The 16,143-nt window shown below is 39.8% G+C and overlaps 1 protein-coding gene across 2 annotated transcripts; it reads left to right on the plus strand.

The window, feature by feature from the left end:
* The first annotated feature begins 2,682 nt into the window (after positions 1-2,682).
* LOC145402831 (uncharacterized) lies at positions 2,683-15,079 on the plus strand. Of its 2 annotated transcripts, none has more exons than XM_080274747.1 (5): positions 2,683-2,973; positions 4,447-4,590; positions 6,588-6,704; positions 13,241-13,317; positions 13,690-15,079. In XM_080274747.1, exons 3-5 carry the CDS (start codon positions 6,588-6,590, stop codon positions 14,039-14,041), a joined length of 546 nt encoding a protein of 181 aa, XP_080130873.1. In that variant the 5' UTR covers positions 2,683-2,973; positions 4,447-4,590; the 3' UTR covers positions 14,042-15,079. The 2 variants fall into 2 exon arrangements, with proteins under 2 accessions (XP_080130873.1, XP_080130874.1); XM_080274748.1 differs by having other exon boundaries at positions 13,693-15,079.
* Positions 15,080-16,143: the final 1,064 nt, after the last annotated feature.

Consider the following 16,143-nt stretch of genomic DNA (forward strand, 5'->3'; position numbering starts at 1 on the left):
TAACGTTAGCAGATGTATTTACCTGTAATATACACACTAATTTACCTTCATTGAGTACACTTATGCTTATGTGAGTTTAGAAGTGTATTTACGGAAGTGTGGATCGTGTTGTTTTGATGGAGGAAGTGGATGCTGTGAGGTCGAGCGTCAATATAGGTGATTATCATTGAATATGGCAACAAGAAGCACTTTACACACACCACAGGTAAGAAAATCTGGTATTTACCTGCTAGAGTTTTGCTTTCAAGGTTAAGTTAAGAGATTGTTAGGGAAGAAGAGTTTAAAGGTCTAAAGAGACCATAACAACTGGCGTTGAGGACCTCAGGCAGCTGCCTATTTACGTTGTAATGGCGGCCAGTCGGCACCTTATATGCGTTACAGGTACGAAAAACTGGTATTTATAGGCTTAGCTATTAATTTCAGAACTGAGGGAAGGAGTTGTTAAGGTGCAGACAGGAAAATAGGGCAAGGCGGTATGCCGAAGGGCACACCACCAAAACATCGCGGCACCTGCATTTTGTATTGAGATGTGTGGTTACCATTGATATGTGGGCTGGATCGAGAATGCTGCTTCAAAAAATGAGTACAGGGTATAAGGTTAAAGTTCATCATAGTGCCTAGTAATTCATTTATGGCATCCAAGTGTACTAATCCAAGTATTACGGTACACCCAGTTTCTGTATAAGTAAGGTTAGGACAGGAGAATGTTGTTCTTATGGTTAGTGTAGGTTTATGTTGGAAATTTTTGAAGTTCTGTATTAATAATAAACCTAAGAATTAGGCATTTTAGCAACTTTTGAAACCTAATATTGTGATAAAATTATCAGGTTATGGTATATTATAAAAATGCAAAATTGATGTAGGAGTGCAAGCTTTTAAAGATCTAATACAGATAGATGTGAAAGTTCTGGTTAGATTTACATCTCTTATAAAAAATTTATGCTGTATTGTCTGTTACTGCAGTGTAATTTCATCTTTTATTTTTATATTAAATGGCCCAGTAATTTTAAAGGTATGGATTGTGTTTATGAGGGTACCAGTATAGTCTATTTGATTAACCTGTGCACCTGAGATGTATGGGGCAAGTAGGGTGTGTTTGGTTTGTGGCTGCTGACTGGCTGCCAATGATGTCATTGAAGTAAATGCCGGCATGTACTGTAGTGCAACATGCGGACGTTGGTGTACACCAAGAGTGGATAATTTACTTCAAACGTCACTGACCATTTTATAATTTTCTTTGATAACAGTAAACTTTTAAAGTTAATTTTGACCTCTTTAACTTCAGAAATTATTCCATGTTTAAAGTGGCTGCTTATATTGGAGGCAGTTTAAGCGTATGAATATATATGTGTTAAAATAAGAAGAGCTGTAGATTTACATCATCAACGGCCAATCAGCAACCGTCAATCAGACACACCCTAATTGACCCATACATCTCAACTGCACAGGTCAATCAAATAGGGTACACTAGTTGCAACCCTAGGCTCGTCTGTGGGCCAAAACTGTCTTTCTGCAGTCCAACATCCTCTTTTGTGGGGATAGAGAGAGGATTGAGAAACATTTGTGTAAGTGGGCAGTTTCAACACTCAGTCATATCAGTGCCACCACATGAAGACATTTCTCTTCAGCACTGTGTGAGAGAAGTAAGATAAAGTAATTTCCTGGGAACTTATATATTATCAAATAGCTCCACCAGAACAGTTGCAGTCATTCAAAGCATTTGTGTAACGTGGAAGTCCATTTGTAAAATAGACGTAGTTGTTTGTTGCCTCTAAAACTTGTATAATTATTCTGTTTCATTATTTTTTAGATGGAGAAACAAGGTGATGGAGTGCTGTGAGGGAGTGTGGTGTGGCATGGGAGAAGGGGTCATTGCTGAGGAGGGACAGAAATGCCTGGAGGTGTTTCGGTTCTTCAGGGAGTATATACTGTACTTCTTACAGAATTACATTTTGAGTACATAGATGCTGTACACCCTCACCAAAAAGCACCCGAATGCATGGTTCTGTTCCATTCTGTTCTGTTTTGTTGTTACTCCTTCCTTATGGTTTTTCTTCATAGTTTGTGGTACAGTTTGATTTCCTGTTTACTTTCCAGAATTCATAGATTGTTCTTTGGAGCCCTTGCTTATCAGGCAGCAGCTTTTCCATCCATTTCTCTCCATATGGGTGTCAGAATAGTACCGGTAAACTTTTATCTCTAACTGATGATTTTCAAAATGGGGGAAATGGTACTTGTCAGCTTGGAATAGTTGGCATCCCTTATTTTAGAGTGATGCACTGTGAAGTCATTGCAGTAATGTGTGCACTGGTGTACAGTGCACTAGCCAATATTGACAGAGATACAAAGAAAGAGAGTTGGCATCGCATTCCTTGGTCATCCTACGTTTCAAAGTGCGCATTGCTTACAGTGTTCGGATGTTTTTCGTTGAGAGTGTAGCATCGTTGTGTGATAAATATTACATGCAGAGTCTTTCTTACAGATTCTTTTTCTGATGTATGTAGTTGCTTTTAACTTTGTATCCTGAGCATTTAATTTACTGTATTGTATATTGTTATAGGTAATGCCACATTAGTTTATTCAGCTTAGCAAACACATTCCCAGCTTGTACAGTTTACAGGAAAAAAAAAAATCCACAGACATTTTGTTTTATTAGATTTTGTTTAATTCTGTTTAAAACAAGGTACTTTTATTCTGCCTTACTAACATATCCTGTTCATCCCATGTTGTCTTTGCTACTGATACAGTATTAAGAGCTGCTAACTATTTAAGAGTCATAAGTGCTTGTAGAAAGCTGATGGAGAATATTCACTGTGCTACAGGTACAGTACTACCATCCGTTGGAAGATGAAAACTGGAGGAGGATGACCGGAGGAAGATGTGGAAGATGATAATTGGAGAAAGATGAACCTGACAGGAGGAAAGAATTTTGCTGTATAGGTCTTCACACATTGCTGCTTCAACCTGGCAAAGGTATAGTTGTAGCCCCAGGTTCATCTGAAATGCAAACTCAGTGGACTGCAGGTTGAAGTTCTATCATCCTGCACTTCACCTTCTTTTAAGGGGATAGGGAGGGAGCTGGGGGATGTCTTTATAACCAGACAATGGGAACATCCATTATATCACTGCCACCACATGAAGGGATCCATCTTCATTACCATCAGTATAAGAAGTCTTCATTACAGGACAAGTTGCTTTATTTATCATCCACTGTAAATTACATAACGGTTGTTTCTTAGCACCCATATCACTAATTTGGCAGTTGACATTGTACAATCCCATCATCATTTGTTAGTTTTGTGTGTGCTTCCAGTGTAGTATGATGCAGATGGATTCACTTGACACTCCATAGAGATTATTTTGCACATTACACTTCACTATCATCATATGTGTCCATGGCACTTCTTCATGACTGGTATATTCTAGTGTAAGTCTCTTGTTAAACTCATCATTCAGGATGGGGGTGTGGCAGTTTTAGTCTGGGATAAAGTGAAAAGAGCATCAATTTGATATAAATTTCCAAATAAACACAGCAGTTTTTCTGAACCAGGACCTTTCTGAAATTAATCAATGGGGACAAAAAAATCTGGTCTCATTTAATGCTCAGAAAACTAATACATTAATTTCTCCAATAGAAAGAATCCCTCAGACTCTCACATAATTTAAAATGATTTCAGTGTTCCCATATCCACTACAATTGATATCCTAGGTGTTACTCTAAACCCCAACCTAAGCTGGACAGCTTATGCTAAATCCCTTGCTAAAAATGCTTCTAAAATACTGGGACTTATGTACAGAGTTCATGAGTTCTTCACTGATGAGCAGATGGCCACAATATACAAAAGTCATATACGTTCTCAGATCGAATACTGTTCACCACTGTGGAGTGGATGTGGAGCGGTTGCATTGAGGCAGTTGGACAAATTCAAAATAAAGCCTTTAGATTAATCAATAATCCTGCCATAACGCAGGATCTTCCTCCGTTATCAGTACGTAGAGATGTTGCTTCTTTAGCACTATTTTATCGATATTTTTACCGTAAGTTCTCTAACGAACTGGCTTCAATTGTGCCTCCCCTTCACATTTTCTCCTGAAATACTCGGGCAGCTGGGAGTGCCCATGAACTTACACTCTTTCCCCCACAATGCAGAACCTCTGCTTATCAAAATTCATTTATCCGCAGAACTACTACTCTCTGGAATTCACTTCCTGGGAGTTGCTTCCCACATACATTTAATCCTCTCGATTTTAAATCCAATTGTTATAAGTATTTTATGAATAGAGGATGCCTTTAGGCACATGGACTTATTTCTTTTCCTATGTTTTTTCCTTCCTCCATTCATTATCAAAAAAAAATAAAAATAAAAACTAGCCTCAGTTGGGTTGCTTGTGTGACTCCCAAGTGCCTTTAAATGATTTTTTCGTAATGCATTATTCATTTTACAGAAATGGGAACTGCCAAGAAAGCACAGGAAACCAGTGATGGAAAGAAGGCCACGATGGGGAAAAAAAAAAAAAAGCTCAGATGAGAGATGGAGTGGAAGGAAATATGAGGGAGCTCTGTATGGTGGTGGATGATCAGCGAATACAGTAAGTAATCATTACATATACTGGTTGTGAGAGTTTTCTAAACCAGTGATGATGGCCAGTTGTAGTCAGAATGAAGGGTTGGTTTGACTTAAGTAATAAAGATTAAGTCGTGCCTCATAACTAATGTTCATTGAATTTCATCCTACCACAGTTTAGTTTTCATGTGGGAGTGGCCCACTTCTGTCATGAAAACAGACATCTGTAGCAGCAGTAGTAGTGGTGGTGGATGTAATAGTACTCCTAGGTTCAACTGAATGTGAACCCATTGGACTGCAGGCAGAAGTTACCCCTCTCCAGCTGCCCATCGTCCTGTTTGTCTATCTATCTATCTATTGCCAGATGCCATAATCCCTTAGAGGTGGCCATTTGACTTTGAGTTATTGGTTTTATGGGGAAGGGCACTAACCCTCCACCAACCCACTTGTTGACACGTAGGGAGCATGTATGGGTTGGTTATATGGTTACCACCCAGCGTTGTAAATGGTTTCTTGGCTTACAGGAAACCATTTGGCTTGTCACTCAATCTAAAGCTGCCTGTAAAGGAAAGAAGAGCAATAAGAAGTGACAGGAAAGATGGGAGATATAGGAAGAGAGGAGGGCAGGCAAAGAAAATGACTGATAAAGGATAATGAAGATGTAGGCAGCACTACAACTGCTCAGATTCAGTATGCTACTACTGAGCCTTTGGTTTCTTTTTGTACACTTTGATAATATGTTCTGGCAAACACCAGAATACTTTATTTTGTTTGACTGACAGATCCCAGTAGTTAAAGGCTTCAGAAGCTCTAAAGTTGCCCTTTTCTTTGCTATTGGTATACCTGTACTAAGTTTATTTTCCTCTGACAACTGGGCCACTCCTCCAACTTGAATACTAAATTGTAGTTGCATGATATTTGATGAACCTTAGTTGAAGGGTAGAAATGAATCTCCATGCTTACTAGCCACATTTATCCTCTGGTCTGACAGCATCTGGCCATCAACTAAATTGAAAGGGGCCATGGATCTTTGTTAGATTACAGATAATGTATTATAACACCACATGATCTTGTTATACTGAGAAATTTTAGGAGGCAGAGAGTTATATAGCTAGGAAGAGGAAGTTCATATGCTGTACAGTCACCCATCCATTCATCTAGTGATGTCCCCTCAAGAGTGTAGGGACCCTGGGCTAGACAGCTCAGTTTGGACATTGGTAAGAGGCCTGTTCACTAGTGTTTGAGTAGTAGAATATGATTGAATATATTATACTGATAGTGATGATGGTGATGAAGGCTGCAGTAAAAAAAAAGTGGAAATAGTCATTGTACTGAAGGTTGTTGAGGGAGGTAACTCCAAGGGTGATGTTGTGGTGAATGGAGTGAGACTTGAATTGGTAAGGGAGTTTAAGTACAGTACCTGGGTGCAGTGACAGAAAAGAGTGGTAAATGTACAGATGAACTGAGAAACAAAATGGCACAGGGAAGGAGAGTGACCGGTGCTACGAAGGTCTTAATAAGAAGCTGAGGTGCAGCTGTGAGAGGATTGCACATATGGGTGTGAGACTGGTGTGGCATGAAAATGAAAATTTAGGAGTTGGAGCAGTGGAGATGGGTTTATTGAGGATTATGTGTATGTGGAGTACGGCTAGTGGGTAAGATAAGAAAGAACGTGATTAGTGAAAGATATGGAGTAAGGAAATCTGTGGACACTGGGGGTTGAGAGGATGCTTAGGTGGTATGGTCATATGGAGAGAATAGGTATAAATAAGGTAGTGAAAAAAGTAGGTATGTGTAAATGAATTTGAAGATGGGAGGTGTATTCGAAAATGTGGATAGGTCTAGATATGGTAATTGAGTATGGAGAGTGATAAGGTGAGGGAACTGACAAGAGTGGTAGTAATGATGATGATGGGATTAAGTTGAAGATAGTGGTGATGACAAAATGATATTGGTGACTATGGTGATAAGGATTAAGAGGGAGGTAATGAAGACATGATGCTGATGTTGATTTATCATCAGATGGATGGACAGAACTGCTGGAAACCTTCAACAGTTGAATGGACAGAACTACTGGCAATCTCTTGTCAAAGCCATTCACATCCAGGCAGCCGTCTCACCATGATGTCAAGAGTTACCGTAAGTCAGATTTTTGTGTCATACACTGTTTGAAACTTAGAAGTAAAAAAACCTTACAGGGTGATGAAAAGAAGTTATTGATTATATGAGTTTTATTTTGTAGTAGAGTAACCCCAGTCTGCCTGGCTGAGCAGACTCATCAACTGAAGTCAAGATGTTGCCACTGCAGGGCTATCCCATGCAGCGAACTGATGTTCCTTTGTGGAGGAAAGCACCACATCACAGTGAGACACGGGGAAGAGTGTGAAGGTTTGGTTCCTAGGTGCGCAGCACATTTGTGTTTCTTCCCAATTAACAGGGGCACTATAATAGGCTTCACTCCACATCACACCATTATTTGGTCATATGGTTACTTATCAACCAGTTTTGTAAATGGATTCCCGGGTTACAGGAAACCACTAAGCTTGTCACCCAATGTAGAGTCACCTAGGGAAGAAGTGAGGCAGCATAACATCAAGCGAGTGGATGATGGTCACCACCACTTACCACTTGATTTTGCACAGTATCTCCGCTGTATTAAATATACTGGAGAGGAAGGAGTTAGGATCCTGTAAGCATTGTTCTGTGATCAGTTTAACCTATCCTGCTGTACCCTAACCTAACCTACCTTTCTCTGTTCTACCCTACTTTGCCTTATGTTACCCTACCCTACCCTGTCCTGCCTTACCTTACTTTACCTTACCTTGCCTTGCATTGTCTTACCTTACCATACCCTGCCTTGCCTTGCCTTACCTTACCTTACCTTACCTTACCTTACCTTACCTTACCTTACCTTACCCTACCCTACTCTAACCTTACCTTGTCTTACCTTACCTTACCCTTACCCTATCCAACCCTACCCTACCCTATCCTACCCTGCCTGTCCCATCATTCTCCTCCCTACCCTACATTATGTTATCTTCTTGCCTTACCGTAAACTGGGGTGAATTCGGACGATTTTTTCGTTTTTTTGTGCCATGTAATCTAGTTTTTAATTCAGTCCAAGATCTTAAGTATCGTATGTTGAGCTGGTCCACTAGGGTATCGAATCATAGCAGTAAAAAATTAAAAATGTTTTATATATAATTATAGGAAATATAGTAATGGGTGTCCGAATTTGTACTCAGACTTTGATGACTTCGGACACATTGTATAAATTCGTACATAAATGGAAAATGAATGTATATGACTACCCTGGGTTCCCAGTTTAGTCTGGAGCCATTTCAGATGTTCTGAGGCTTTAAAAAAATGTTCTTCCAGTTCAAAAATAATGCCACTCCCTGACAAAATAAGCTAATGACTATAATGAGATAACACGACAGTAATTTTATTTTTTTCCTTGATTTAAATAAAACATATTAGAACACATGTAGATAATATAAATCTAGCTACAAACTTTAGTACTGTACATACTTAACTATCATTTCTTGACTAATAATTTCGTTTTTGGAAGACTAATGGAAAATTAGTTAAAGGTGATATTTAATATGAATATTTGGCTTTACCAATTTTTTGCTTGCCTTTTTCACTACGATAAGGACCTTGATCTCCACCAGTTCTTTTCTTATATGTTCGAGTCATTGGGTGACCTTGCTTAAACAGGTAGTATCATAAAAGCTCAAGAGTATGCTTGTAAATGACACATATGAATCCAGTTACACACAAGATCCACATCTGGCAAATTATAGGCAATTGTACATTGTAAAAAGTGTTATTTTTTTGTTCATACTCCCCCTGTCCGAATTCAGCCCAGTGTCCAAACTGACTCCAATTTGCATTAAAATTTTAAAAATTTCATTAAATGCCCAGTTAAGAGATGAATTGAGAAGATAACGGCAATTACTTACTTTGCACTTTCACACTACGCATGAAGGTACATCTGGGCACCGAAGATTTTCCTGCATCTATTCATTAACATTTGAGCCATAGAAAGTTTGCCAGTGTTATGAATTTTATCCTTTTTACATATGTTTGCCTTTTAGTATATATTTGGTATGTGTCATGTGATATATTAAATATCTTTATACACAAAAGTACAGTAAAGAAGTACCAACAACTAGGTGCAAACAGATTTCTAATATGTTCATAGATTAATTATTACTTAATTTAAATAACTTTTTACTGCAATAATATCCGAATTTGCCTCGAGTCCGATTTCTCCCCAGTTTACGGTACCTTACCTTACCTAACCTCACCATAACTTATCTTCTCTCTTTTATCTTATTTTACCTTACCTTACCTACCTCATGTCTGAAGGCTGCCCAAACAGTGCTTTCCAGTCCTGTTTATAACTCATATAAGTGATAACATTTTTGAATCACCTTGTTTTATAAATTTCTCGAGATTTATTGCAACAAAAGTTTGACTAGAAATGTAATAGAATAGACAGATTTCATTATTGGATTTTCTATTTTTCGGTTTGTGACTTTTATTTGTGTTTGTTTTTTTTATATTTGTGTTTATTACTATGCCACATGGAATACACTGCATGCATGGACATTGTTTATTTGTTGTTAATGAATAGAATGAAGTTATTAACATCACGCAAGAGAGAATGAAATGTCTTCGAGTGAGTAAGCTTGCGTCTGTTTGTTTTTTAGCTTAAAGAAGGAGTGCATCATCCCATTTGACTGATAGTAAGGCACACTTTGAAATTTTGAGAAAGTCTCCATAAGTAACACTTGCTGTATTACTTTTCCATAAGCTTTCCAGCAGTGTGCTTAGTTCTATTGTAACTTTAATAATTTGTGAGATAATCCAATTTTTGTGTTCAGTCTCGTCATTTTGGGTTTTTCCCTCAGCATTACAGTGATGAATATTGAGAAAAGTCACTTAAGTAACACTGATTAATTTCCATAACCTGTCGTACAATGTCCATAGATCCATTGTAGCATTAATAGCATTCAAGGTAACTCAGTTTTTGTGTTCTGTTGGGTGCATTTTTGGTTTATTTTTGTAGTGTTGGCACCTACTGATTACCTGTAGTACCAGTCAGCAGTCAGTTCCATGTGGCCTTGTATCATTGTGTATCCAGAGTGCTCACAGAATAATTTATGATAAATTTCCTTTGCAACTACTGTACACTCATTTCACTTCAACTTGGCCTAAAATTGCCTTCCATGTATTCTGAATGCTCAGCTGTAACAGTAGATTAAAGCTAGAATATGATGCTGGTCATGAAAAAGTGTTGTGGAAAGGATGTAGAGCCATTGTCTGCCATAGAGATGTATCAAGAGACATTGTTGTTGTTGATGTTGTAACCCCAGGCTCATTTTGTGAATTCAGGGGACCACAGGAAATCGAAGACTTTGACTGGTAGCTCCCAGAGATCTTTTGTTGAGGTTATGTTGAAGTACTGTGTTGTGATACAGTGGTTCATGTGGTGAGTAAGTGTGGTGTAGGGGGTTGCATTGCAGTGTGGACAAAATGGATTGTCTATTAAGTTGTATTTTGTATGTGTATTGTAGCAGGGAGGATGGTGGCTGCAACACTCTAGCTAGGTGCAGTCATGTCTTTCAGGGTAGTGTAGTTTCTGAAGGGGTATATTTGGTAGTGGTTCTTGAAGGATGCTGTTTGGCTGAAGGTGCATTTGTGAAATTGTAATGTTGGGTGGAGGAGGGGGATGTTGCTGAGATACTCTGCATAGTGTTTAGCAATTCTTCATGTCTTGATTCTTTGTAGATGAGTTTGATGCCTTGTTAAATTATGAAGTTGGGATGGATCCCAAGCTGAAACAGTGAACTGTGCACCTCTCATATTCATATGATGTTTGATCAGAAGTGATTAATGCTAGAATATGATGCTAGTCTCGAGGAAGTGCTGTGGAATGTGGAGCTGTAACATTGTCTTTTTATACCACTGTCTTTTTATACCACAGAGCTGTAACAGGAGATTTACAGTACTCTAGAATATGATGATAGTCGTGCAGAGGTCCTATGGAAAGGATTTAGAGCCATGATATTGCCTTTTTCTGCAGTCAAGCTCTTGAAATAAGTGGCAAAATGATGATAATATGGGCCAAGTTAAAGTGAAAGAAGTGTATGTTTATGGAGGCAGAACAAAGGACATAGTGAGAATCTGTACCTATTTTCCTTGTCGCCTGCAAAAACTCAATAATAGTTATGACCAGGAATTTATCATGAGTTTGTTTGTCAGTTCAACACACACTTACGGCCTCTTGCATTATGCAGAGTGGTTCATATATTATGCTTCTCAGTTATTGTGTTATGTGGAGATGGCTCAGTGAACATTACCAATATCCATCCATTTCATACTTAGCTTTATAGTATCCGCTTATGTCCATTCATTGCATGGTTAATTAGTGTTGCTGGTGTTGTGTTCCCAGGCCAACCTGGATGTAAACTCAGTGAACTGCAAGTTAAACTTGCCCTTCCTCTTCAGTCCGGTAATATCCTTTAGGGGGATGGGAAAGATGTCAAGAGACATTTGTATAACTTAGTAGCAGAGCTCCAGTGAAGGTGTTCTTCAGCACCATGGTTGAGTAATAATAGGTGTCGAGTAACCCAGGGCTGTCTGGCCAAGCAGACCTGTCAGCTGCAGGCAAGGAGTCACCCTAGTAGGGCCATCCCCAGTGGTAAACTTAATTCCACGAAGTACCCGAAATGTATGCTGCTCACAAAAGCAGACTGAGCCATCCTCACAAGACACAAGATCAGAGAGTGCAACATATCAACCACACTATTTTATGTACAAGTTAGGTTTGATTTTGTTGATCCTAAAATGGTTGCCTTGTGGACAACGTAATCTTCCGTTTTCAATATACTGTACATATAAATACTGTATATATATATATATATATATATATATATGTATGTTTGTATATACAGGGTGTTCAGTAAATATGTAGCAAAAATCTGAGGGTGTATTCCAGAGATGATAATGCAAATTACTAAATGTCCATATTGCAAAATCTCAATAGTTTGGGAGTAACGGCATTTCACAGATCTGCTATGGATGTGTTGGAGTCAGGGGAGTGTAAATGAGACGTCCATCACTTACACTGAGATTTAATAACAGTATTATACATATTATACAATATGCTAGACACAGGTATGTCATTCACATTTACAGCAAATGTTCATATCTCCAGCCTCCTTGCTTAGTGCATGACGCAGCCTGTTGCAGAAGTGACTTGCACATGTTCCAAAGCCCTGGGACTGTTGCTGATGCGTGCCACACTGTCCTGCACACAATGCCACAATTCCTCACGGTTTGGATCTTCTGTAGCATCCACCTCGCTTTTATTGTGCCCCTACAGATAGAAGTCAAGGGTGACTGAGGTGGCCATGGCACTGGGGCACCTCGCCTGATCCATTGTCCAGGAAGCACAGCATTTAGGTAATGCCTTGTTAGGCTGTTCTAGCATAATGGAATAGAGCACCTATGGAGACACATTAAAAGCGAAGTGTGTGCCACAGAGGTTCCAAACCGTGAGGAATTATGGTGTCGTGCACAGGACAGTGTGGTATGTATCACCAACAATCCTAGGGCTTTGGAACGTGTGCTAGTCACTTTTGTGACGGGCTGCAGCATGCATTGAGCAAAGAGTCCTGAGTTATGAACATTTCCTATAAAGTATGTTGTATAATACTGTTAATAAATTTCACTGTAAGTGATGGACGTCTCATTTACAATCCCCTGACTCCAACACATCCATAGCAGATCTGTGAAATGCTGTAACTCCCAAACTATTGAGATTTTGCAACATGCTCATTCAGTAATTTGCATTCAGTATCGTCTCCGGAATACATCCCCTGATTTTTGCTGCATGTTTACTGAACATCCTATATATGTATATATATATATATATATATATATATATATATATATATACATACACACATACATACATACGTTATATTTTACAAAGGAAAAGTAATTGGTAACTGAGTTGTCATTGCCATCTTAAAATATTTATGAAGGCCACCAAATCATACATAAAATATCTAACAGATGACTCAGTCCTTGTTATTGATATATACAGTAATTATATCAAAAATTTACTAAGTCCAGAAATTTGCTGCCAATAATACTCAGTCAACTCTCAAGTCCAGTATGGCCACGTGATAGCTCAGCATCCCAAAATTTTACTAAGTCCAAAAATTTGCTCCTTTTATGCTAGTTGGCAACTTTCGTGTCCAAGATGGCCACCCAAAATGTAACTAAGTTGAAAAATTCACATTTATAAGCTAGCTGGCAACTCAGATCCAAGATGGCCACCTGTGTGTGTTGAGGCTGTGAGCACTGTTGGTGCAGTTGCGGACAAAAACACTGATCCACCTTTTAGTTTCCTCTCTGGGTTTCAAAAGTCATTGCTCACTGACTGGCTATGAATGGTTTATGAAGTGGATCAGTATTCATGTCTGCAGCTGTACACCCCCATCCACTCACTGCCATTTTCTCCAAAGCTCTCCCACCCCTTCTTCCCTTCCCTCCTCACCATAACTGCTAGTAATAGGGTGAGGGAGGAAGGGTAGAAGGGGTGGGGGATTTTTTAGGGGGGTCACTTATTTTTTAACACCTTTTTCTTGTTTCAGCCCGTCTCCGGACACTCTTCCGATTACAAAACTCTCGACGCAGAACCTGGTTCCATTAATCTTCGCAATCGACTTAGGTACATTTTTTTTTCCGAAAAAAAAAGCAATTTTTTCCTATTTTTGGCTTTTTTTTTTTTGATATATTTTTTAGAATTTTGTTTGTCTTTTTACATTTTACTCTTAATTAAATATGCATGAATAAAGTTTTTTTTTTTTTATGCGTGTGTGTCATGCATTATTAGCATAAGTAGGCCTAACAGTTACCATTACCTCCAATTCAATAGTAAAGCCACCCAGTGTTATAGAATGTTTGACTACCTACAAACTTGATAGAAAAACAAGGCAAAAAGTTCATTATTTATATTTTATATTAAATTACATACAGTACAGTATATCATCACAATTCAGTTTAAGTGTGGAGTAGGTGAAACAAGGTTTGAAATTTCCAGCAGACCCTCGTACAACCAGCACGATCTTCGTCAGGGCAGGCCCTCGTACAACAAGTTGCCAGCAGGACAGGCCTTGTACCACAAGGAGTCTTCATGTGGCCAGGACCTGTTCCCCACCACCATTCTTCAGGAGGTCAGGGCACACCACCACCAGTCTTCAAGAGGCCAGGGCACACCACCACCACCACCACCACGTCTTCAAGAGGCCAGGGCACACCACCACCACGTCTTCAAGAGGCCAGGGCACACCACCACCACCACCAGTCTTCAGGAGGCCAGGGCACCGCCACCACCACCACCACCAGTAGTCTTCAGGAGGCCAGGGCACCACCACCACCACCACCACCAGTAGTCTTCAGGAGGCCAGGGCACCACCACCACCACCACCACCAGTAGTCTTCAGGAGGCCAGGGCACCACCACCACCACCACCACCACCACCAGTAGTCTTCAGGAGGCCAGGGCACCACCACCACCACCAGTAGTCTTCAGGAGGCCAGGGCACCACCACCACCACCAGTAGTCTTCAGGAGGCCAGGGCACAACCACCACCACCACCACCAGTAGTCTTCAGGAGGCCAGGGCACAACCACCACCACCACCACCAGTAGTCTTCAGGAGGCCAGGGCACAACCACCACCACCACCACCAGTAGTCTTCAGGAGGCCAGGGCACCACCACCACCACCAGTAGTCTTCAGGAGGCCAGGGCACCACCACCACCACCAGTAGTCTTCAGGAGGCCAGGGCACCACCACCACCACCACCAGTAGTCTTCAGGAGGCCAGGGCACCACCACCACCACCACCAGTAGTCTTCAGGAGGCCAGGGCACCACCACCACCACCACCACCAGTCTTCAGGAGGCCAGGGCACCACCACCACCAGACTTCAGCAGACAAAACCTGTGGAGCAAAAGTATTATTTCAAACTGTACTATTTTTGTACTTAATAAAACAAGACTAAACTATGTCTTGTCATACTCTAGTAAGCTTAGGCTTTTCATAATCTAACTTTGCCTTGATACTCAGCACTTTACCAGTTATTTCATGTAACGATGGGAATTCCTCTGCTTTATCATTTCCATTGCACTTCTAGTGTTAATATTAGAACTCTTCATTAAAGTTGGGAAATTTGAAACTTGAGGCCAAGCTAACGTAAAGAGTATAGGATATTTTCCTAATCAATTCTGCATGTGTATTATGTTCATTTAACACTGACAAAGCACAGCACATCTTAAAATGCTATAGGTAATATAAAAGGAAATGTTAGTGAAATATACAAATGAAATAGCCCTGTAGCCTCAATGAGATTATGGATCTTCTAGCCACTGATTTAAACACTGCTTAGTGAGGAAAAAAAAAATTAAGATGTTATTGGTAAATAAAATAGCTTTCCTACAGCAGTTTTTTACCTGGCCCAGATTCCATTGTTGGTAATTGACATTCTGTATAGTTGCTTGGTAACTGCTTAACTAGCCACCAAAATTTAGTTTTGATAAGTGATTTCCTTCATTCTTTCCTCTTCATTCTGTCTGTGGGCGACTTTACACTGAGTGACAAGCTAAATGGTTTCCTGAACACCAGGACACCATTTACTACACTGGGTGGTAACCATATAACCAAATTTTGGCACCTGGTGGTTTAGTGGGTAATTATTGCACTCCAATTGACCTCAGCCAGTGCAGGTTTATATCCAAGGGATGGTTGGGGATGATTGCTCATGTAATGCCACTCAGGGATGAGTGAGGCTGGTCACTCATCTTAAATGTCAGGACCACGCTCCTCATGGGGCAGTGTAGGATTGGATGATGGATGGATGAACTTCAACACTTAACTAAGATACAGTCTTAAGAGCTGACCATTAAATTTCCGAAATTCACTGCCAAACCTATATACAGTAACTATCTTTTAATCACTGCCACAGACCTATCAAGATCTTTCTTTTAATCACTGCCAAAGATCTATAAAGATCTTTCTTTTAATCACTGCCAAAGGTCTATAAAGATCTTTCTTTTAATCACTGCCAAAGATCTATAAAGATCTTTCTTTTAATCACTGCCAAAGATCTATAAAAAATCTTTTAAACACTGCCAAAGCTACATGAAGATCTTTCTATCACTTACTTTAAATACCGTTTGACACGCTTCTTGAAATAAAATTTTACCAACCAAACTGGGTCACTCCTATATCTTGAGTTAAATAACTGGCAGTGATAAGTAATTAGTATAATCGGCCCTTTAGTCACCACACTTTGCCACCTATTAAACCAGTGATAACCTGAAACACCCCCCAAAAATAACAGACACTATGAAATGAAAGACACCACTTACCGCGAAAGAGCGAGGAGCAACCATGTGTAGCAAGTGACCTGGCGCACGACAGAAAACAAACTAAGAGCCATGCTTGGTTTTCCTGGCGTCATCACCTCGTTTTCGCAACGTCATCGCCACCTTTA

Source organism: Coenobita brevimanus, chromosome 59, assembly GCF_032717465.1.
Source record: "Coenobita brevimanus isolate Jiangsu-jjx chromosome 59, ASM3271746v2, whole genome shotgun sequence".
Taxonomy (NCBI): domain Eukaryota; kingdom Metazoa; phylum Arthropoda; class Malacostraca; order Decapoda; family Coenobitidae; genus Coenobita; species Coenobita brevimanus.